Here is a 21,821-nt window from a genome sequence, read left to right on the forward strand (position 1 = left end):
GCAGTACCCACGGCTTTTTTCCCCCGTCACGTAATGCACATTTCTCAGGCACGGGCACGTTGCATTGGTTCGTTCGGTCGGTCGGCGCGCACTCCACACCTGGTCTTACCGTGGCGTAGACAACCTCAAAGTCCGTGCATGCAACGCCTCGACGCAAGGGCGGCTCCTTCAGCCCTACGACGGGTCCCACTAAGATCTGAGATCTTGTCAAGTCGGCTGGCGCTCAAGTATGGCGTCAGAACCCCGAGAGTGGATGGCGAGGCAGGGGTGAGACCCCGAGATCTGAGCAAAGTTGCCAGGTATGGCAAGATTGCCTAGATTGATTCGTGAGGTCCCCGAGGCCCGCCTCCTGGATGTGCGGGGCCAGGGATGGACAGCTGTAACCCGACGACATTGTGTCAGTGCGTAAGCGCGATGCTGTGCCATACTGTTCTGTCCTTCAAGATGTTCTTATGCCATTGCAAGAATACTGTGGAAAGGCAAACCGTGATGTTGGCACGGCTTTGTGTATTGCCTGGTTTAGTGTTGTGAATGCTGGTGAACGCTCACTGATTTGTTCCTGGTCGAGAAACACCCGAAACATGGACTTCCTGCACAGCTACGGTCATGTGCTACATTGCGCCATCCTCTGAGCGGCTTTCGTTGTCTGCTCTAGATGCTAGCGCTTTCGGAGCTGATGCATCGAGGTGGCCTGGTGATTTGAGTCGATTTCCATCCTGGCTCGGGGAGCGTGCCGCGTGGTATCGAGCGCGTATTGGCCAAGCGGAAGGCACATGAGACTGGCGCAGAACGCCATGTTCGTTGGACAAACTGGGAAACGGACAAATGTTGACTTCTACCATCATGTCCATCACCTGATGTCCAAAGAAAGCCCATATCATGCAGCAATGACCTGCTCTTGGTTTTGCCCAGCATCGTGTTCCTGCCACCTCGACTTATCACGAGCGAATATAGCCATTTGTGACCTTGCAGCCTCGAGTACGACGGGGATGACTAGGATCAACAGGCACAGAATCAGAGGAAATCGGAGTTGGTGTGTCGCGTTCTGAATAGGTGCGTTGGCGACATAGCTAACCCAGGCCTGCACTCAAATGCAAGATGTTAGTACTGAACACATCCAAACTGTGGGTACAAAGGATTTCAGGCCGCGGACATTGAGCTCGTCATGGCAGAAAATCTTTGCCCGGTCCACAGACAGTCGGTACAGAGCGGATACTCACGGTAGCGCACGAGAGGACAACCTGCAATCCGAACCATTGCACCTCGTTTCCCTTTGGCATTAGCTCAGAGTAAAGTACCCGAAACGAGGAGTTGACAATGGCACCAGAAACGACCAAAATGAGGTTTTGAACGTAGAATTCCCAGCGATGCTTTTCGTGGAGAACCGGAGTTTGCCACGCGGTTAGTCAAATCTTTTTCATAGTCAATTATGGGGAGGGTATTAGAGACCAGACTCACCTTGAAGCCAAATCCTACTGACTCGGAAAGTCCGATGCAGCCCCAGATCGGGATTACGAGCGCCAGGGCATAGCCGACAATCAGCCATGCTTCCAGACGAAGGACCGGCCGCCACGACTGTACGCCGAAAAATAGCCACTGTGCTAGTAGAGACATCAAATTGCCCGCCAACGAGTACATCGAGTATTCCAGCGTATCTGGAAGGATCTCGACAAAGTACAGCTGCGAGGTCACCGACCTAAGGGCAAACGTGGTATCGACGTAGATTGTGTAGGAGAGAAGCAGAATCGCCATGTTCTTGCGGGCGAGCAAGTCCTTCAAGGGCACAACGAGCTCTAGCCATAATGCCTTGCCATGCTTTGGGGGCTTGGCCGCGACTTGTGGCAGCCCTAGGTACAACACGACCGATCCTGCGATGGTGACGAACCCGACGATTGTGGTCACAAGCAGACCGGCAGTCTGAGCAGCCGTAGTCGGCAAAGTCCGTGCGAGAATTATGACAACGACGAGAGAAAGGATGCCGCCGGCTGACACTGCGATATCCCCCATGATGGACATTTTGAAGCCGTGCCACCGTGCTGTTGACAGTGTCTTCCAGGGAGCAGGAGACGGCGCGGATATTGTGGGTTCAGGCAATATCTTGCCAAAACTCTGGTCATTCATCGCCCCCCCATTGCATGTAGTATCCCGATCAACTGGTGCGATTATTCGAGCGTTCTCCTCGGCGGTCCGCATACAGTGCGGTATGAATATGTTGAACCCCACGATTATGGTGTAGCTGAGGACGGCGAAGACGACGTAAAGCGCCAACAAGGCGTCGAAGTCGGAAGCGGTTGAAACCCGCAGCCAGTGGACTGGCGTGCATACTGCTCCGTATAAAATAGCCATGATGGACACCAGCAGGGCCTTATTCTCTGTCACAGCCGCGATAGGAGGCTCCACGTTAGCCAAGGATCTCCGCCGCCTCCTAGACACCGAATTACTTACTCCAGAAGTCGGCATATGCAGTCACAAGAACAGCACATGCGCCTCCAACCGCGAAGCCAATGGCATTCAGGTAGAGGAGGACAGAGTTGAGATCAACCAGTTGGCTGCCCAAAGGCACGAGACAGAAGTCGAGGCATGACCCACCGTTGCCATCGCTGCCAATGGTGAAGCCTGTCACCTGGACCTGATACACCACATATGTGCCAAACACGGCAAACGGGATGCCGACTAGGCCAAGTCCAAACGTATAGGCATAAAGCGCCGTGTTTTCTTCGCGGAAGCGGAATATTCTGAGTGGCATGGCGGATATAGTGAGAACGATGGTTGCCGGTTGATATAGTGAAGCAACCTGCCAGGTTTCAGCCAGCACGCATGGCTTTCTACAACGGCAACATGCTGCTGATTGGCTTCATACATGTATACTCTGATAAAATATTTGCCGTGTGCGTACTTTGAACTAATTTGGCTCCTTCATAGGTATAGACCGGTTTGAGCAGGTTTGAGGGGCTTTTCTGTCCAGGGGTCCGGGTGTTGTGAGAGAGATCCACCATACCATGCCACAGGATTCTGCATCGTGGCAAAGAGGAAAAGCAGTTATTTGCTCTTTATTGCGCAGCCACCTCTGATATTACTCAGCCAACGGGGAAAAAATGACCCTCGGTACTCTGCCCCGAGGTGGCACTACGCCGCCGCCTACATGCGGTGCGTTGCGATATAAAACTAAACACGAATGAGTGCACATGGCGCATGTCGCTGTTGGTATTTCCAAAGGCTTGAGGCTAGTGACTAACACGCTCTAAACACTATACACGAATCTGTCCCATAACTATGGCAGCCACGTAAAATGGGACAAATGCCATAAGAGACCGCTCGTACGTGTTCCGGTCTGCATTGCTCCCAGTCGCAGTCTGCGATGATGATGAGGCTCCTGTTTGAGATGCTGATGATACTTCGGTCTGAGATGAGTCTTCTGTCTCCGATGGTGTTGAGGCTTCTGTCTGCGATGGCGTCGCTGGTTGTGTAGCTCCCTCCGTGTTGGGTGCGGTGGATGACTGTGACGGTTCATGGCTCGTCGAAATTGCTGTTTGTTGCGATGTCATTCTGGATGAGGATGGGGTTGTTGTTTCCGATGTCGGGCCTGTCGTTGAATCGATTGGCGAGAGGGTGTGTTGTGTACTGGAAGATTCTGTCAGCGATTGTGTCTCTAGTGGCGATGCGCTCGACGTTGGTTGTGTAGAAGATGTTGCAGAAGACCCTGTTGATGCCTCTGGAGCTGAGACCGTTGCAGACCTTGATGTTGCCACGACCGTCACCGCTGGCCCTGCTTCTCCGCCGAGTGCCAGACCACGCATATAGTCATAAACGGTGCCATTCGCAGCTGGCACGCCAGCCGAAAGAGAACCAGGCGCCAAGAAATCACTGGTCGCATCATACGCCACTGTTCCGGGACACAGGGGGAAGAACACTGGCCACATGGCCGTGTACCCCAGCACGCTCTGTTGTGATATCCAGTATTCGACGAAAGCGGCGCGACGGGTTGCGTTCCACTCTCGCATGAACACGCACGGCTCTGACGAGAGCCCGTCCTGCGGATTGCAATGTATATGCCCCAGCAGAACCGTGCCCGTCCCTGTATCCGAGATATATGCCTTCGTAGCGCTCAACTTGGCCATGTCGATCCCGTATCCGAAGCCTGTCGAGTCGTCCGGGCCGTCGACGAACGCGACTACGTTGGCTCCAGTCGGCACAATCCAGCTCTCGCCCTCGGCTCCCCCGCCAATGTTACCGCCGACCGTCTGCCCCTTGTTTGCTGCGTATTCATTGATCGCCGCGATCAAGTCTGGTCGCTTCCGATGGGCAGCCGAGTAGTAGTCGAACCACCATCCGTTTGGGTGGAGAATATTGTCGATTTGCGTCATCTGTGCAACCAAGGCGTCCGCGTCAGGGTAGGCCTTTTGGCTCCCACTCTTGCCGGGATTCAGATTCAGCTCGACGTCGAACTTGGCATTAGGCGATTCGGCAAGAACGGCCGCGCGGATCGTGTTGAAGTCGCTAATCTGGAGCCGCGACATAGTCAGGACCGCGCACGACCAGAGCTCTGCGTCTTGCCCTTACGAACCATGTTGTCAGTCAGATCCATACCATACCGCAGCCGCAGAATCGAAGAGACATAGGTTGGCCTCATTCCTGCGATCGCGGCAGCCACTGCACTGATATCCACGCGATTGATGTTGCGCTCGTCGCCGTCCGAGATCGTGCCCTCCGCGTCCGTGCTAGCTGCTGCCAACGTATACTGCTGATACTGCCATACCCGGGTCATGAGCGGTCGCCGAAATATTTCGGTGAGGTCGGCAGTGGCTGTGCCGCTCGCTTTGCCCATGAGACTCAGCAATATTGTCGCAACAACGGTCACTCGCAGTGTCGTAATCATGGCCGGCCACCGAAAGCATAAGACACTGATACTTGAGAAGTGCCCTTTCTACCGGTATAGGGATCTGTGAAGCTCAGTACGCCTAGCAATCGGGAGAGATGTGTAACTCATCATCGTCACGCGGCCACAGCTGCGCAAGGTGAGGCGAGCTGGTAGACCAAACCGAGTCAGAGACAGTAGCAGTGCTGCATACGTCATGGCACGGGATAGTCGCTACCTCAATGCGGCTGCGGCCACAACGGCTCAGGCTTGCACGTCCAAAGTGCCGGATTCGCAACGTGTCTCACTCGAGCCGATAATCAGGCTTTCACTTAGCCGTGTGCGGCCCAATCCCACATATGAGCAGATTAAAGGTCCAAAATCTTGCTTTCGGTTTCATGCTCGGGCTAGGTTCGAGGGCAAGGCATGCCAACGTTCGTGCAGGTCGCGTTGTTTATATCGTTACGGTAGGCTAACACGGGAAGCAATTGTGTTCCTGCTGACGGTCCCTTATTCATGGCAGGCACTGCTGCAGGCTTGGATTTGAAAGTTGCAAAAGTAAGTGCTAGCAGCTGGAAACCACATACTCGGCCAAAGCCCGTCCGGTATAGACATCGCATTTTCGACAGGGCGACCCAGGCAGATGTGTCAGGAGAAGACTTGGCTCCAGACGTTGAACCACAGCACGTCATGTTGCTCTGAACGGGTGATGCACGTGGAGCACGTACCCCATCAGAGTAAAGGACGGCGTAATCAAACCGCATCTGGGCTGTCGAATTTCAGCGCCTGCTCGGAGCAAAACCTGCGGGATTTAGTATTACGCAGGTCCGGAGCTGCGCTCTCGCGTCGGCTGGGACCTGACCTGGCGCCAGGTCAAGATCTGCATCAGCCTCCCTGCCGCGTTTCCTTGTCGAGAATGCCAAGATAGCGGACAGGCCGCTTGATGGTCCAGGTGTCACGCCTCGCTCAAGAGCTAACCCAGTCTGGACAAAAACACGAGGAACTTTGCGGCGATTGCTTTTTATGAATCGCTCTTATCGGCCGCCCAGGCTCCAATGGCGGATCGTCATGCAGCACTGACAGCTTCACGTATCGTGTCGGTGAGTTCCTCCGAAGTTTGATGGTAGTGGCCACGGCTCTCCATGGCTAAGCGATTCGAATCACTGCAACAACACCCCATCTCATTCGATGGGTCCAGTCCCAGCCGAGAAGCAGAAGCCTAGCAAGGACGAACATGGACAGGAGTTGATCACCGCCAGCGCGGGCGCATTTATGGAGTGCCAAGCACTAGATTGGTGAAAGCATTTGCCGCATCCGTTGATGGTGAAAAATGAGGCTCGTGGCTGAATGTTGGCAAGTCGGCATTATCCACAGGGTCGAGCCCAAATATCCCCGCGTGGCGGCGACTCTCGCTTCAGATTTACAGTATGGTGCACACATTCTGCTGATTTGCTAGTCTTCGGAAGCCCGGAACGACCCCACGTACGCTGCGTAATCAGTGAGGAGGTTGCAGATCCGGAGACCAAGTGGAGAGCTTGGGCCTGCAATGCGCGAGTCGTGGACACGGGTTGACGCTTGCTGGCAAGCGATCCTAGCGGAGCCCATACCCAAGGTATGTTCCGGGAAATAGAGTTCAATGGCTTGGCCAGCCCGCAAGTGGTCCCCGATCTTCCACAGCGCTGGGTACTCAATTGTGCGTCCTTCAAGATTTTGAGCATTGTCACATCAGGTGAGGGGGAGAATGGTCGACACGCCCAGATTGCCTGTACTGTGAAACGAGGGAGCGTCCTCCCGCCGCCCTGCATTCCAGGCGCATCGTTGCCGGAAAAAAAAATTGATTGCATGGCGGCTGGCCAGCGCTTTGAGATTAGGTTCACCTTGGTGTAGTCCAGCCCAGCCCCCAAGGCCAGGCTCGCGTGTGCTAGCCAGGATCCCGGACCAGATGATGCGGACATGTGCTTACCTTCGTGGCCCCTACCCCACGTCCGGCGAAATCCGTCCGCTGTTGTGGAAGGTAATATATGGGGAGCACTGCTCGCCAGCCCATACATGCAGCTGCCGTAGCTGGTCCACTCTTGCTGACTTCTGACAGGACCCCGTGAAATGTCACCAGGCGAAACCGCAGTTTTGCGAGGCTCTTCCTCCACGGTGCTCGCTTGTCGAAACCGTGCCGTCGAGGCGTCTCGCTCCAGACAGCCAGGATGGTGTCTCCAGTGGCGGTGATTGTGAGTCTGTCTGCACACCATCCACGGGTAGTATTTGACGCGACTCCCGCTGACTACGCACTTCTCCCCAGGCGGCGGAATGGACCCTGGTCACACTGGCTTACGTCTTTCTTGGCCTGCGGTTGACCGTGAGGATCACACAGCGACAGACAAGCCTCATCTGGTCCGAAGTATGGCTTGTTCTGGGCGCGCTATGGCTGTTGGGACTGGTCATCTGCGACACACTCACGTTTGAGGCCGGCGCGATGTCAGATTTCAACACGGTCACCGTTCACATCCTGCAGGTTCGTCAATTGACTTGTCTCTGGCCAGGATGCATCCAAGCCTCTCTCCATCAAAACTGGGTACTTACGCTGCCTCGCTAGGTCCGGTTCGCGACCAACTACCTCTTTGACGCTGGGCTGTACTTTCCGAAGATGAGCATGCTCACGATCTACTTCCACATCATGCCGCGACATGAGAGGCTACTGCGCTGGGCACTGTACTGTGTGGCTGTCTTCACGGTCAGCTCCTTTGCCGTCACCATCTTCATGGACACGTTCCTGTGCGGGGCGGATCCATCGGTCAACTGGTCAACCGAGCCCGGCGCATGCTCATCATTCTCTTCAGAGCTGTTGTTCCGTCTGAACTGGTCGCTGTGCTTTAGCACAGAGGCAATGCGTGCGTTCCGCCAATCATTCCCCTTGATCACTCACTTGTCACGAAAGCTCGTCTGCTAACACATCATGAACAACAACAGTGTTCCTGCTTCCGATGCCGCTCCTCCGAACCCTTCGCACAGCCAAACGCAAAGAACTCGCAGGCCTCATATTCCTCTTCAGCCTTGGCATAATCACACTCGGCGTCAGCTCCGGCCGGTTCGCGACCATGATCACGCTCGGGAATGACATAAGCCTGTGTACGTCCCAGCCTCCAATCAAGAAGAAAACGCGAAGGACCCCTGCCGACCGCTTGCCATCAAGATGCTCGACAGTCAACCCCCCGCCCCCCTCTCTCCTGATATTGGGCTTCTCATGCTAACGTAATATCCTAACTCGTCCGATACAGACATATGGGCCACTGCCGAATTCTCCATCAGCCAGATCATCGTCTCCTCCATGGCGCTGCGACCACTCATGAAGCGCGTCTGGCGCAGCATGTCGTCGACCATCACCCCCAAGCCGCGCTCGAGGACCAGCGGCGGTCACGTACGGTTCCACAGCCACAGCAACAGCAACCCGAGTCGGGGGCAGCACGACAAGGACAGCCACAATGGTCACGGCAGATCAAGGGGCGGCAGCATCAGCCATGTATTTCGGAAACACGCGGCATCTCAGGCTCAGAGTGGCGGCGGGACGAGCGGAAGTGGTGGGTCGACGAGTGGCCGCGGCGGGAGCACCCTGGATACCTGGCAGCTCACGAACATCAGCGAGGTGGAACTCCAGCGGTACGATCATGTAGGGAGGGAGAATGTCAGTCACACGGCAATGTGCTGGAGCAATGCTGGAGAGGCTGTCGGCGAGCGGCCCTTGGACGATCTCGAGACTGGTGAGGTTGACCCACAAGGCCTTAGGCAACCCGGAGGAGCGGAACATAAGGATACCGGGTCGAGGATACAACAGCGGTCCAGCATCAGTATAGACCTTGTTTAGTATCACGACGGTTAATGTTCCACTGCCGGTCAGTCTGCCATGAGTGGCCGCATCTCGTGGCGTGACGAGTTCTCTGTAATGTTGCCTACGTGGGGCTTTGTGGTGCCATGACGGTAGACCTTCCGTTGTTGATGGAATGAGAGATGAGACAAAAAGGTGAGGAATCTCAACGATGTTGGTGTCAAGAAGACGGTAAAGCTGTCCCCTAGCCTCTGGGTGGCCAGTGACTTTCTAGTCATACCACTGACTGGCCTCATGAGCAACAGCAAACTGTACCAAGCACAGTTTCAAGTGAATCTGTGGATCTCTTTCACATAGCACCAATCGGAACGAGTCGGCTGCATGACACATCCCCTTAAAGCATGTGGCTGCCAGCCACAATCTGAGGTAAGCACCAGTGGAGGATATCGTGGACCACACAATTCCAAAAGTCCCAAGGGCCCTGAAGCCTGTTGATAGCTCAAAGACTGAGATGGCCGGTTCGATTCCAAATCGTAATGCAAAGAGCTGGTGCCAAGGCGTTGGGTGCAACGTCACGGTTGAATTCGCTTACAGGCTATTGGGTTGTTGATAAGGCAACGGAACAGCGTTCTCCCCCTAACAGCTCCTGGGCGACTGTTGAGCACGATATTCGCCGACCACCAAGCCCGCGAATAGTGTACAGATGTGGCTGGCACTGTTCCGTGACGGAGGGTCGAGGTAGACTTGTCAGGTCCCTCGATCACGGTCGAATCGTCAGTGTGTCGATGAAAGAATGCGTAGAATGCCTCCCACGGGTCCACGTGTCGTACTTTCGAGAGAGAGTGCGGGTGCGAGGGCGATCAATTTTGAAACAGGCATCCAGATGCAGTCAGCGTGGCATGGGTCCTTGCCACCAGGATGAATATCAAGTCACGACCCCGATCTGGGCTCAATCAGCGCCCGCCCTTCAGTGGCTCGGTCTGGGTGGAGCCGATGCTCGCGCTCGCAGGCGACGGGGGACTAGTCTAGTACTGCATGCTCACGCCCTAGGGCTGCGCCGTCGTCGGTCAGCGGGACTGTGCCGCTGTCAGCATGGAGAACCGAGTGCGACGCCCCCGCCTCCTGCCCTGTTTGTGGCAGGCTATTGGCCAGATTGTACGCCCGAATGCGAACCACTTCAGAGTCATAGGGCTGGTGGTGTCAAGCCTAGCCTGGTGCGAATGCGACCATTGTCTTGATGAAGGGCTCTGGGAGTGTCTACAAGTGCTGACGGTGCCTTATACGCCATGATGCCTATAACAATGTCATTCTCGTCCGTTGAACAGGGTGCCCAAGTCGTGACTCCATCAGCATACAAACGCCACGCCGGCAACGATAACAAACTGTCACAAATACTAGTCCGCAGCCCAAACATCGTCAGCCACGAACAGAACCAAACGATATAAGCAAGTAAAGGTCTGTTCCCACGCACACTCAAGAACAACAGCTTGAACATCATCAACGTATCGCCCCTCGTCCAAAGCCCCCCAGGTGCCAACTTCCACCACACCACACTACGTCCGCTAAAGCGACCTGACACACGGGAATCCCACACAAACATACCACGACCAGGAGACAACATGGTTTACCCAGTGATTGTTGTTGGCGGCGGCCCCGTTGGCCTCGTCGCCGCCCACGCCCTGTCCCGTGCTGGTGTTGACTTCCTCCTCCTCGAGGGCCGCCCCGATATCGTCTTCCACGCCGGCTCCGACCTTGTCCTTACCAATTCAGGCATGCGGGTCCTCAACCAGCTCGCCCTCCTCGAACCCCTCGACAAAGTGAGCACAGATCTCGACGTGATGCAGCGCGTTGATCACCAGGGCCGCAACATTGGCGATATCGACTTTCTCGCGTACCAGAAAGAATTGTAAGTCACCCAGTATTCTGCTCGTTTCGCCGTGTCCGAGCACGGCCAACTAACCATGAGTTTCTTCCTCCAGCTTCGGCTTGGCTCCCCGCGTCCTCAGCCGCCATGACATAAGCGCGGTCTTCTACGACAGTCTACCTGGATCTATAAAATCCCGCCTCCTACCCAACAAGCGCGTGGCCAGCCTTGCGAGTAACGCCAACGGCGATGGCGTCGTCGTCACCTGCCGGGATGGCAGCGTGTACGAGGCATCCCTCGTCATCGGGGCCGACGGCGCCCACAGCATCGTTCGCCAGCAGATGCGCGAGCTCGCCGTCCAGCACAACGCCACCCTCCCTGCCGACTCCATGCCTGCGCCCGTCAACGACGAGCAGCCCTTTCTGACAACCTTCCGCTGCCTGTGGCTGCGGTTCCCCTCCGTCTCGGCTATTCCAGTCGGCACGACGAGCGAGACCCACGGGCCCATCGCGACAACGCAGCTCTTTGCCGCCGAAGACACCACCGTCTTGGCTCTCTACGAGCGCCTCGACACCCCGACCCGTGACCGCATCCACTACACCCAGGCCGACCAGGACAGCGTGGCCGCCCGCTGGGGCAACCTCCTCGCGGCCAAGGGCAGCGACATGACCATCGCGCAGGCTTGGGCGGCACGCACCGAGAGCGGCCTCGTGAACCTCGAGGAAGGCGTCGTCGAGAACTGGAGCTTCGACGGGCGCGTCGTGCTCACGGGGGACGCTGCGCATAAGTTCACCCCGAGCACAGGGGCCGGGTGCAACAACGGCATCGTCGACATTGTCGCGCTCGTCAACGAGCTGTACCCCATCCTCCCCTCGTCTGCCTCGCCGGACCGCCCCATGCCCGGCAAGCACGAGGTCGCCTCCGCCCTGCAGCGATATCAGAGCAAGCGCCACGGCGCGGTTACCGCTGGGTGTGCCTACTCCGGGCAGGTCACCAAGAGCTCATCCTGGGCTGACTGGCAGAGCTGGCTCGTGGACCGTTACGTCTTACAGTTCAAGTTCGTGCAGCGGAGACTGGCGCTCATGGGCGCCACGAGGGATACTGCCAAGACGCCAGTCTTCAGCTTCATCGAGGGCGTGGACCGCAAGGGTGGCAGCGTCCCATGGATCAAGCAAATGAAGGCCCCGACTGTGGTGAAGGTTTGAACACGGCACATGGGTGCAGTTGGGTTGGCTCGAAACGATATATGGTTTTTAATGGTTTATGCGCTTCCAGCGGGTGTTACATTAGACAGTGTTTTCAATAGCGAGCTTGATCCTTTCCATGTAGACATATTGACACCAACATTACTATCTTTCGTACCATGACTGGTCATAGGGAGTTATTAAGATTGAGCTTCACTAGTCTTCGCAAAAAATTTGAATTATGCCTTTGAATATATCCACAGTCACGATATAGAACGGCGTGTGGCACCATCCAGATGTCCTACGGCCTGGATATGCCTGTTTCTTGCCTCTTCGCAAATTAAGGGCAAGTCATATATTTATTTTGATCATCAATGCGAATCTGTGAAAGGGGTAAACAGCTGGAAGGGGGAACTTCCACCACGAGAGCGAATCAAGACACTGCATCACTGCAGGGTGAATGAAACGGCTTCTTCGTGTGTGTGATTTGGGAGGTCGCGGTCAGACACGAGCGGCACAGAGGTCACAACACGGCTGCATGCTGAACGTGGGTGTGCAGTACCGACACGCAAGCTGAATACGTAACCTACCTATACAACCCCAAATCAACGTAAATCATTTCCAGTCGCAGCCGTCCGTAGCCCGAATTTGTCGCCTGCGGGCAACAGCCAAGCTTTCCCAGCAGGACCAGGATGATTTGTCCCCCTTGCAGGCTGAGACTGACGAGGTATTGGAAACGGATACGGCAATGGAGACAACGCCTGCGCAACGGGCAGTCCCGGCTCGGCAAGCAAGATCTAGAATGCCGCAAAGGGGCCGAAAGATGGCGACGAGCGCTGCTCGTGCTGTCTGTGGGCCGATGGCTTTGGCTACCGGGTCAACGGATGCATGTCGCTCATGGGTTGGTGCTGGTAGGGGTCTGGGTCTGCCCCCAGACCATCGGCGCCCCGCTGGGAGAAAATCAAAAATTGTCAAATTGGTCTTGTACTGACCTTGACAGATGAACGGCGAGACATCTGAGAGCCTTTGTCGAGGACGAGCGTCGAGTCCAGTGGCTTTCACATCGCTGCGAAGAGACATGTGTAGGTCAAACATTTGCCCAGCTCCTTCCACGTGCAGGATCAATCCCAAGCCACGCACTCCTGGTACGACGGACATATCAGGAGGGCATCGGACATCCCAGGACGGCAGCGGACATACCAAGAGGGCAACGGACATACCTGAAGTACATGACTGGAACAGACAAGCATTGAGCCGACCCAGGACCGCCCGAGGTTGGTTGGTCGACCAGGATGATTACGGTCCAACACGGCATTGCTGCCCCGATTACCGGAGCGCTTGCCAAGGCAGGCGTTGCATGCTTTCGAAAGCAGGAGGGAAGTTAGCCTACCACCGCAGGGCTGTGGTACATATGTGACGGACAGATGTAACCCCCACCACTTCTTCCCGATTCCGACGACCAACGGCGAAGCACTCTCGGCTACTTAGTTAGCAAGCGGGTTAAGCACAAGCATTCACTCCAAAGATGCGATTCCGGAACCGGAGCAAAGCTGAGCTGACGACGACAAAAGAGGGAGGGAGGGTCTTGAGCACGGGCTGGGACAGGGGTTCACACCAAGATTCACCGGTGCGTGACCCCACAAGGCCGCCGCGCGATGTGTCAATTGCGCGCAATCTGATCATCTGATAAAAATTTTTATCACAAGCGCCATGCCGGAAAGAGGACCGCCTCGCGGGTGTGGGGTGGGACGGGTGGGACAGCCGCCTTCGTGGACGGGGGGCCCCCTGAGCTTTGCTGGTGGTGACACGGCGGGAAAATGCAGTCGCATAACTGAAGGGGCTTGGATGCAATGTCAGGCATCTATGTAGCAACTTTGTGTCTCCCAGGTGAAGATTGCCCCATATCCAGGCTGGGACTCGGCTGCTGCCATCACTTCATTATGGCGTTCATCAACCCGGAACAGGGAGGGGTCCACGACTTCGCTGGCAAGTGGTCCGCATCGACGCCACAAGTGCTCGATAGCGCCAGCAAGGTGTCACAGCTGCGGCACGGAGCGATCCAGAGCAAGCAGCGATGACGGTTTCTGTGATTCTGGGGATCCTGTGCATGTGCTCCAGCTAGATGACTTCGCTCAGCACACGAAACACCCTGTTGTCCGGCCCGAGGCTCGATCCTGTAGTCCGCTCATGGTGGATTCACCAAGCAGTCGAAGATGGCTCGGCCGACACTCTTGAACAAGATATTGTGGCCGACCTCCATGGGTCCGCTGGGCCTTACGATGGAGCTTGCTCTAATGAGCAGCTGAAGCCACCAAGGGTGCAGATCCATGCAGCGGTGGGCAATAAGCGGGCGGGTGGGACGAGGTCGCCACAGCAAAGTTATCAGATCCGTCGCGATCATGCACGGGCTACCGCACTATGTGTGTGGCACATGCCATAATTAATCCCTCGACCGAGTCAGGCAGAGCGAGCCGATGGGACACGGCTGAATGGAGCGTGGCACACACGTGCGGTGACGGACGCGGCTGGCTGCGTTCCATTCACTCGTCAATGGAGAGGGGCCGCCAGGGGCCAGGGGTTGTCATGGAGCTAGGCCCAGGCTGGCTGGTCGTTCGCCTCCTTTGATCAAATCTTATCAATCTGATCAGCAGCAGCAGGACCGAATCGGCCCTGGTCCGCCGAGGCGCCCGCATAAATACCACCTCGTCCTGCAGACCCTGCCCACTCGTGGCGATCTCCCTTCTCCTCTCCTCTCCAGCCAAGCCTGCCTCTTGCCCGCAGCTGACTTCTCGTCCCCTTCCCGCTGCTCTGAGGTTGTTCCAAGCAGGATCATTCCTGAAGACCAACAACTTCAATCACAATGGCTGTCACCGATGCCACAAGCGACCCGCGCCCGGTCGACCAGGAGAAAGGTCCTCAGGGCGCCAACGAGATTCACACCGATACCCACGCCCACTCCATTTCGGACTCGGACGATGATGCTGGCACTCGCAAGCAGAAGGGTGTCGAGGCTGTCCAGGCCGTCACCCACGTCTGGACACGCAAGATGATGTGGCTGACCTTTGTCCTGTGAGTATTTTTTTGTTCATTTGTTTATCGCAGCGAGATCTGGCGACCGAGCACTGGGATCAGACCTCATGGCAGCACGCTAACTTGGCTATTATCCCCGCCACAGTCTGTGGTTCCTGTGCTTCGCTGCCAACCTCCTGAGCTCCATCGAGGGCGCACTATCTCCCTACATCACCTCGTACTTCGAAGAGCACGGACTTCTCGCTGCCATCAGCGTCACAAGCCGGATCGTCAGTGGTGTTTTCGCCCTGGCCGTCGGCAAATACATCAACCTTCGAGGCCGTATGGAAGGCTTTATCTTCGGCATCAGCCTTATTATTATGGGCATGATTATGAAGGCGGCCTGCCAGAACATCGAGACCTACGGTGCCGCCCAGGTCTTTTATTGGGTCGGCCATGTCAATACTCTGTACATTGTCGACGTCTTCGTTGCTGATATCACCACCCTGCGTAACCGTATGCTCATCTTCTCGCTCAATTCGTTCTCATCGCTCATCACAACCTTTGCTGGCCCGCCGATCGCCAGTGCCTTCTACAATGAGCTCAACTTCCGCTGGGCATTCATCGTTTTCGTCATCGTCCTTGTCGTCTTCGCTCTTCCCGTCATCGCTATCCTATGGTTGAACGAGCGCAAGGCCAAGAAAGCTGGTATCCTGCGCGCGAAATCTGGCCGCACCGTGGCCGAGAGCGCCAAGTACTATGCCATTAAGTTTGACAGTGAGTGGTTCAGTTCTTCACCCTTTTGCATTATTTTTGCTAACGCCAATGGTTTCTTTTCTCACAGTCCCTGGTATGCTGCTTCTTTGCGGTGGCTGGTCCATGATGCTCCTCCCTTTCAGTCTCGTCGACACCATTGCTGCTGGTGACTGGGCCAATTCCACCATTATCGGCCTCATCGTAGGCGGTGCCGCTACCTTGGCCGTATTTGGCGTGTGGGAGAGATTCGCGCCCGTCCAGTTCTTCCCCTTCAAGCTGATGCAGGACCGCACCGTTGTCGGCGCTCTTTGCGTCTACCTCATCATCTTCCTCAGCACTTTGTAAGTCCTCCCGCGAAGAGCACAGCGTTAATCCCCAAAACAGGACACAAGCTGACAGTAGGGTATCGCATAGCATCTGGGACGCATACTACAGCTCGTACCTTCAGGTTGTCCACGGCCTCGACATCATCACGGCCAACTACGTCCTCAACGCCTACTCGCTCACCTCGTACGTCATGAGTCCGCTGATTGCGCTCGTCGTGCGTTACACCGGCGAGGTCAAGTGGACCGGCATGGCTGGCGTCCCCATCTACATCCTCGGCACTGGCCTCCTTGTCTACTTCCGTACTCCAGATTCCTACGTCGGCTACCTCGCCATGTGCCAGATCCTCGTCGGCTTCTCAACCGGCGTCCTGGTGCTCACCTCGCAGCTCGCGCTCATGTACTCGATCAGCCAGGCCGATGTCGCCATCGGTCTTGCGCTGTATTCCTTGTTCGGCTCCATCGGCTCCTCCGCGGGCTTCGCCGTCGCCGGTGGCATGTGGACCAACATCCTCCCGTACAAGATTGCCGAGTTCCTCCCCGAGTCCGCCAAGGACCAGGCCGCAACGATCTATGGCAGCATCGAGGTTCAGCTGTCCGAGCCCATCGGCAGCCCGATTCGCGACGCAGTCATTGCCGCGTACGGCGATGTCATGCACAAGATGGTCATCGCCGGCGTCTGCCTCATTCCCCTACTTGTCGCGGCCGTCATCATCTGGCGCGGCAAGAACGTCAAGGAGGTCCAGGAGAAAGAGAGAGCTCAGCGCGGAAACATCTTTTAAAGGTGCTTCTTCTGATCCCATGACGCTGTCCTTTGGGACAGTGCTTTTGTGAGAAATCCTTGACTTGGGAGGGCGGTCGGGAATGGTCGTGGCATATATGTAGCTCACGATGCCTCCTGCGTCTCCTGGTACTTGAATCCACCCAGGTCAGGGTTGTTGTACGGGCCTGGCCAACGCGCACCCGACAAAGCGCAAACATAAAAAGTAATTAATGAGTCTTCGCGTCTTTGTTGAGGACAAACAATACAATGATACCCTCCTTGATATCGTCGGAGCTGCTGCCCGTTATGTGTGTGCTCTGCTGCTTCACTCAATTAGCGCCCCTCGTATGCGTCCAGGGCAATGTGCCCACTACTCGTTCTCATCAAGCCACGTTCGGCGAGCCGTCAGACTACCTAGACGTGCCCCAGGAGTCCTGTCACAGGTCAGCAGACACAGTCAAGCCGGAAGATTAGGCAGTGGTCTGCCCCTTGGCCGGCAAGCTCTGGGATCGGTGGATGCTAGGTAAATTCAATTGAGTGCTGAGAGGGGTGAGACAGGTGGGAGAGCTCTGTTAGCTCAGCATCACTGTAGCTAAAGCTATTGTGATCTTACTTTGCCTAAGTAATCAGGGCTAAGATAGTCCTGCCAGATAGCTGGCTGCATGCACGGCCACGATTGAGACTCAATTGAAAGTTTGCTCTTCAGCCTTCAAACGAGGCTGTGATGAGTGGACTAGCAATCGCCGCCACCTCCCCGACATACACGCATCAAGGGGAACCAAAGAAAAAAAACAAGAGCTAGCGTCGACCCGAGAAATGTGATCTGCTGACAGCGGCTTTAATGGCAGCTCGGTGCCGAAGGTAATGGCCAGCAGTCTGTGGATCGAGCGGGCAAGCGGATGACGATGATGGTGACGAGGCACAACACTGACTGATGCTCATGGGCGTGCACGGCACTTACCGATGCGCCAAGGAAGCGGCAGTAATTATTTAAGATCCAGTGGCTGTTGCGGGCTTTTCGGGCGTGCATTGCCCCTGTGTGCGTGCGCGCGGCTCCAAGCAGAAGACTACTTCGAATGGTAACGCCAGTCCTCGTCAGTCATCGCTTTCGTGTACATGTACAGCCACAATTGCACGCGCCAAGACAATATGTTCGTGTTGGAAATCGCGCAGCAAATGACCTTCAGCTCCCAGGGACCACCTGACAGGTGGGCTTCGTCCCAGAACATTTGTCTTCGCACACAAGCCCAGCGGACTTCCGTGGCTCAAGGGTCATCACAAGACGGCCAGGCTGCACGCGGGACCTGTCGCCCGGATCCCCAACTATCCGGGCCTCACTACTTGAGATGAAGGGCTTGGCGATTCCCCGCGCTCTGGGGCATTGTGGCTATGCCTGCGCTTAAAACCCCCCGACGATCTGCCAGCACGCGCCAATCGCACCTGCTTGTTGTCTTGATTGGGCGCCTTGGCTTCTCCACATTCCTAGCCGGGCAGCTCTCGAGCCGGCTCGTCGGACTGCTTGGCCCACGGCATCTGCGGTGTCTTGGCCCGCAGCGTCTTGACAGGGCCCGTGGATGAGGAAACAAGATGACAGCCGTTTGGCCTCATTTGGGTCCTGTCGGTCTTGGCTGCGTTGGCTGAGCTCCGATCCAGCTAAGCTCGAGTTGATCGCATCAGCCAAGGGAGACAGCCACGGTTGACCCAGGGTATGCCGGCACATCGCTCGGACTAGTTGGGCACCTTGTCTCACTCACCATCACAAATACACACTCGGCCAAGCTCTTGAAACATGCCCAACGCCGAAGCTAGATATGCGCCATATCGTGAGCCAAGGACTTTTGATATTACAACGCGCTCACGAGGATTCCTTGGCGCGCTGCGGCCACAGTCGGCGACGATGGATACTTTCCGACCTGATGATGGGTATAAGAAGATGCCCTGCACCGCAAACTCTACTACACTCGAAACATCTAGACAGCAGAGAGCTCCATCACTTCTCCAGTAATACTTCTCCCCACTCCACGCCTACCATAACACCTACATAAAACACTCTCACACATCCAAGATGCACATCTCCAGCACCCTCGTCACCGCCCTCCTGGCCATCGGCGCCTCTGCGGCGCCTGCCACGCGCGACCTGGGCATCGACAGCCTGCCCGCAAACTCGCACGAGTCGCGCACGCTGATCAACAAGATCCTCTACAAGAAGACCTGGAGCCCCTTCGACTTCACCTCGACCTCTGAGGTCGTCGCCACGCCCGAGCAGGTCGTCAACACCACCAACTTCTTCACCGGCGGCTTGCCCGGCGCCAAGGGCTACTACAAGTTCGGCCTCAACTCGGACGAGGACATCATCTGCTACAACATCACCCTCGTCGGCTTCCGCGGCGAGTACCAGTCCCCGGCCAGGACGGCGACGCACATCCACCAGAGCCCTCCCGGCCGCAGCGGGCCCCCGCGCATCGCGTTCCCCAACCCGGAGCCCGTGGGCGGCGAGGACAGCAACGTCCGCCGCAGCATCGGCTGCCTGAAGGGCCCCTTTGAGACTGGCGTCATGCCCGATGGCGTGGACACGGGCGCAGGCTTCACCATCAAGATGCTCGAGGACGACCCCAAGGCGTTCAACGCCGATGTGCACTCGTCCGAGGCGGTTCCCGGTGCCGTCCGCGGCCAGTTTGGCGACAAGAAGAAGTGCTGAGTATGAGCACTTCGACGGAGCTTTGTTATAATGGAATTCGTTCAGGGGATCATATCGCTGAGGAGGACAAGATTTCTACTCCTGGCTCCTCTTCCCTGTCAGCAAGATGGGAAGAGAGGTAATTGTAATGACTTAATTCTAGTAACTATTGGATCTCGAGTGCTTTCAAATTCCCCCGCGAACCTTTCAACAGGGCCAATGAGTGACATTTTCCGATGGTATTATGAGACCATTATTTGCGAGAGGTTCGATGTCGTAAGAGGCTCTCCGCCACTGGCGATCGACGTCCTTGGAAACATATATCCATGGCCGGGCAACATTATTATGGTGGATGTAGAACGAGTTGAAGCTCTTCACGCTTTGTTCTTGGAAGCAACAGGTCATGACTCCTTGTCTACCAAACCACATCCGCTTACGTGATCACACGTCCTGAGTGTAGCTGTCTATCGATCTGACGTCTAGTATGTGTATCGGAATTTCCTGTTCTGAATATCGGTCAAGTCTTCCGCATCTGCATCAGAATGCCCAGCTCCGCTCTCGGTTGTGGCTGTCTCTTGCGCACTCGAATCGCGCCTGCGATTCTCTGCGACGCACAACAAGTAGTAGAGGATACCGGCCACCGCCATGAGGGCAAACGCGAATATCATGGCGCCAATACCCAGCTGATAGCGTGGAGCTTGAGTCGACAGAAAGAGTTGGGGGCCGACAATGTTTCCGACAGCTGCGGACCAGGCATGGAAATGTCAGCATGTGCGTGACGGATGTGGTCCTGTGTCCTGGAAAAATAACTTACCGTAGACGATAGCCACCGAGACACCCATGAAGCTCTTCTTCGTGGCACCAGCAGTGTTGGACGACTGCAGGCTCAACATGAAGACCCACGGGACATTGTAGAAGCCCATGATGTACACACCCGCGAGGGACGCGTTCCTGCTCGCCACGGGGTCGAGCGAGTGCACCATGACCGCGCCGGCGAGGCCGACAACAGCCGAAGCGGCCCAGAATATGCATCGGAGGTTGGGGACAAAGTAGGAGATGCCGGTCAGTACCGCGCCGCTCACCATTGCCACGGCAGCCTGGGGAGTTGCCATGAGCGTCGTCTTGGTTGGAGTGAACCCGTAGCCGGAGATGATGAGCGGGTTGAAGTTGGTGATGCCTGCATTGGCAATGGCGTAGCCAAACACGCAGGCCCAGACACAGTAGCACTTTGGATCACGGAAAGCTTCCCAGATCTGCTTGAAATTAAATCTCTGTCCGGCGGCAGGGTCAGTATATTTTCAGGGCTGGACCTGATAAGGGGAATGAGGCGTGGAAAAGCTCGGGTTACGCTTACCTTGCGGACATCTGTACCGGTCTGATTGGAGGCCAGGCGGGCAATGGCCAGCTTTCTCTCCTCCTCGTTGAAGAACCACGCCTGGGACGGAGAATCTGGCAGTGCAACGAACAACACGAAACCAAAAAGCACAGTCACTGCTCCGTAAATCAAAAAGATGTACTGCATGCAATTTTGTCAGTCGCCGCGGTACGCGAGGGGTAGGCCATATGCCTGCAGGCAACTGGCAGACTCACCTTCCAGACGGAGAGGGAACCCTTGATGCCGCCAATGGCGTAAGACAAGATGCCACCAAATACACCAGCAAAGGTATTATACCAGAAGGCGGTGCGCAGCGGCTGCTCCTCGCGGCGGTACCACATGGCGTTGATGACGAGCATGCACGGCAGGAGCGCAGCTTCAAAGACACCCAAGAAGAAGCGGATCGTGGCCAGGCCGGCAAAGTTGTGGCACACGGCCATCAGGCACAACGCCACTCCCCAGAGCACAATGCAGACCCCGATGAACTTGCCAATGGGCACCTTGGTGATCAGCCACACGCTTGGTAGCTCCATTCCAAGGTAGCCGAAATAGAAGACCGAGCCGAGCCAGCTGTAGTCCTGGCCCTGGAGATGGTTGTCTTCCTTGAGGCCGAAGAGGGCGGCGTATCCGAGAGCGTTCTGTTGTAGAGCCGCCATGTCAGTGAAGACTTCACGAGAACTCTAAGGCCTGGGGGGCAGCAGAGAGGTCCGCTGATGAGAGTCTTGACTCACCTTGTCCAAGAAGGCCAGAGTCATGCAGACAATGGCGAGGGGCATGATGACGAGGTCCGTCTTGAGGAGGATGTGGCGGTTCTGGGCAGCGGTGAGCTCCACAGCGTCGTCTGGCGCAGCCATTTGGCTCGACGGTGTCCGCTCAAGGTCGTGCACCTTGGATTTGTCTGACATATTGGGCCTTGTCGCTGTTGTCGTAGTTACTTGAGTTGGGCCCCGAGGTTGACGTAGTGACCAGGCAGCTGGACTCCTGGCTCAGAAGACAATGCAGGCTACCATTTTGTGCGACCGGGGCTCCTTGCAAGTGAGGGCAACGCCTTGTTCTTATCTCTTGGACTCAGAAGAACAGTGGACAGGCTATTTGCCAGCTTCGGAGCCGATCATACCGACCGTATGCGTGTTGGGCGAGCTTATCTCGACGACTGCCACCAAGCGGGAACTCTGGGCCGGGGACAAAGAGTGGATTC

The 21,821-nt window shown here is 56.2% G+C and overlaps 8 protein-coding genes across 8 annotated transcripts; 5 read left to right on the forward strand and 3 right to left on the reverse strand.

Annotated features, from left to right (window-relative positions):
- Positions 1-877: 877 nt before the first annotated feature.
- Positions 878-2,746, reverse strand: B0I36DRAFT_363137 (autophagy-related protein 22-like protein; the record flags this gene model as incomplete). Its single annotated transcript, XM_046158756.1, has 4 exons — positions 878-1,081; positions 1,221-1,370; positions 1,459-2,372; positions 2,446-2,746. The coding sequence occupies 4 exons, from the start codon at positions 2,744-2,746 to the stop codon at positions 878-880; spliced, it is 1,569 nt and encodes a 522-aa protein (XP_046013127.1).
- Positions 2,747-3,180: 434 nt separating this feature from the next.
- On the reverse strand, positions 3,181-4,533 carry B0I36DRAFT_323930 (uncharacterized protein). The gene has a single exon (XM_046154040.1). It carries the CDS (start codon positions 4,515-4,517, stop codon positions 3,249-3,251), a length of 1,269 nt encoding a protein of 422 aa, XP_046013128.1. The 5' UTR covers positions 4,518-4,533; the 3' UTR covers positions 3,181-3,248.
- Positions 4,534-6,854: 2,321 nt separating this feature from the next.
- On the forward strand, positions 6,855-7,988 carry B0I36DRAFT_122959 (uncharacterized protein). Its single transcript, XM_046148067.1, has 3 exons — positions 6,855-7,080; positions 7,152-7,364; positions 7,446-7,988. The coding sequence occupies exons 1-3, from the start codon at positions 7,057-7,059 to the stop codon at positions 7,797-7,799; spliced, it is 591 nt and encodes a 196-aa protein (XP_046013129.1). The 5' UTR covers positions 6,855-7,056; the 3' UTR covers positions 7,800-7,988.
- B0I36DRAFT_122960 (uncharacterized protein) lies at positions 7,989-8,726 on the forward strand. Its single transcript, XM_046148068.1, has one exon. The coding sequence runs from the start codon at positions 8,178-8,180 to the stop codon at positions 8,709-8,711; it is 534 nt and encodes a 177-aa protein (XP_046013130.1). The 5' UTR covers positions 7,989-8,177; the 3' UTR covers positions 8,712-8,726.
- A 1,565-nt stretch (positions 8,727-10,291) lies between these two features.
- On the forward strand, positions 10,292-11,741 carry B0I36DRAFT_242279 (uncharacterized protein; the record flags this gene model as incomplete). The annotated part of the gene is made up of 2 exons (XM_046149894.1): positions 10,292-10,578; positions 10,652-11,741. 2 exons carry the CDS (start codon positions 10,292-10,294, stop codon positions 11,739-11,741), a joined length of 1,377 nt encoding a protein of 458 aa, XP_046013131.1.
- Positions 11,742-14,483: 2,742 nt separating this feature from the next.
- Positions 14,484-16,851, forward strand: B0I36DRAFT_289527 (major facilitator superfamily transporter). The gene is made up of 4 exons (XM_046151675.1): positions 14,484-14,789; positions 14,896-15,506; positions 15,574-15,826; positions 15,900-16,851. Exons 1-4 carry the CDS (start codon positions 14,581-14,583, stop codon positions 16,588-16,590), a joined length of 1,764 nt encoding a protein of 587 aa, XP_046013132.1. The 5' UTR covers positions 14,484-14,580; the 3' UTR covers positions 16,591-16,851.
- Positions 16,852-18,555: 1,704 nt separating this feature from the next.
- B0I36DRAFT_431557 (uncharacterized protein) lies at positions 18,556-19,424 on the forward strand. The gene has a single exon (XM_046162588.1). The coding sequence runs from the start codon at positions 18,637-18,639 to the stop codon at positions 19,267-19,269; it is 633 nt and encodes a 210-aa protein (XP_046013133.1). The 5' UTR covers positions 18,556-18,636; the 3' UTR covers positions 19,270-19,424.
- Positions 19,425-19,469: 45 nt separating this feature from the next.
- Positions 19,470-21,783, reverse strand: B0I36DRAFT_384230 (major facilitator superfamily domain-containing protein). The gene is made up of 5 exons (XM_046160990.1): positions 21,355-21,783; positions 20,839-21,261; positions 20,603-20,764; positions 20,063-20,519; positions 19,470-19,990 (listed from the first exon to the last, which is right to left on the reverse strand). The coding sequence occupies exons 1-5, from the start codon at positions 21,526-21,528 to the stop codon at positions 19,728-19,730; spliced, it is 1,479 nt and encodes a 492-aa protein (XP_046013134.1). The 5' UTR covers positions 21,529-21,783; the 3' UTR covers positions 19,470-19,727.
- Between the last annotated feature and the right edge of the window lie 38 nt (positions 21,784-21,821).

This window comes from Microdochium trichocladiopsis (assembly GCF_020744255.1).
Source record: "Microdochium trichocladiopsis strain MPI-CAGE-CH-0230 chromosome Unknown B0I36scaffold_5, whole genome shotgun sequence".
Lineage (NCBI taxonomy): Eukaryota > Fungi > Ascomycota > Sordariomycetes > Xylariales > Microdochiaceae > Microdochium > Microdochium trichocladiopsis.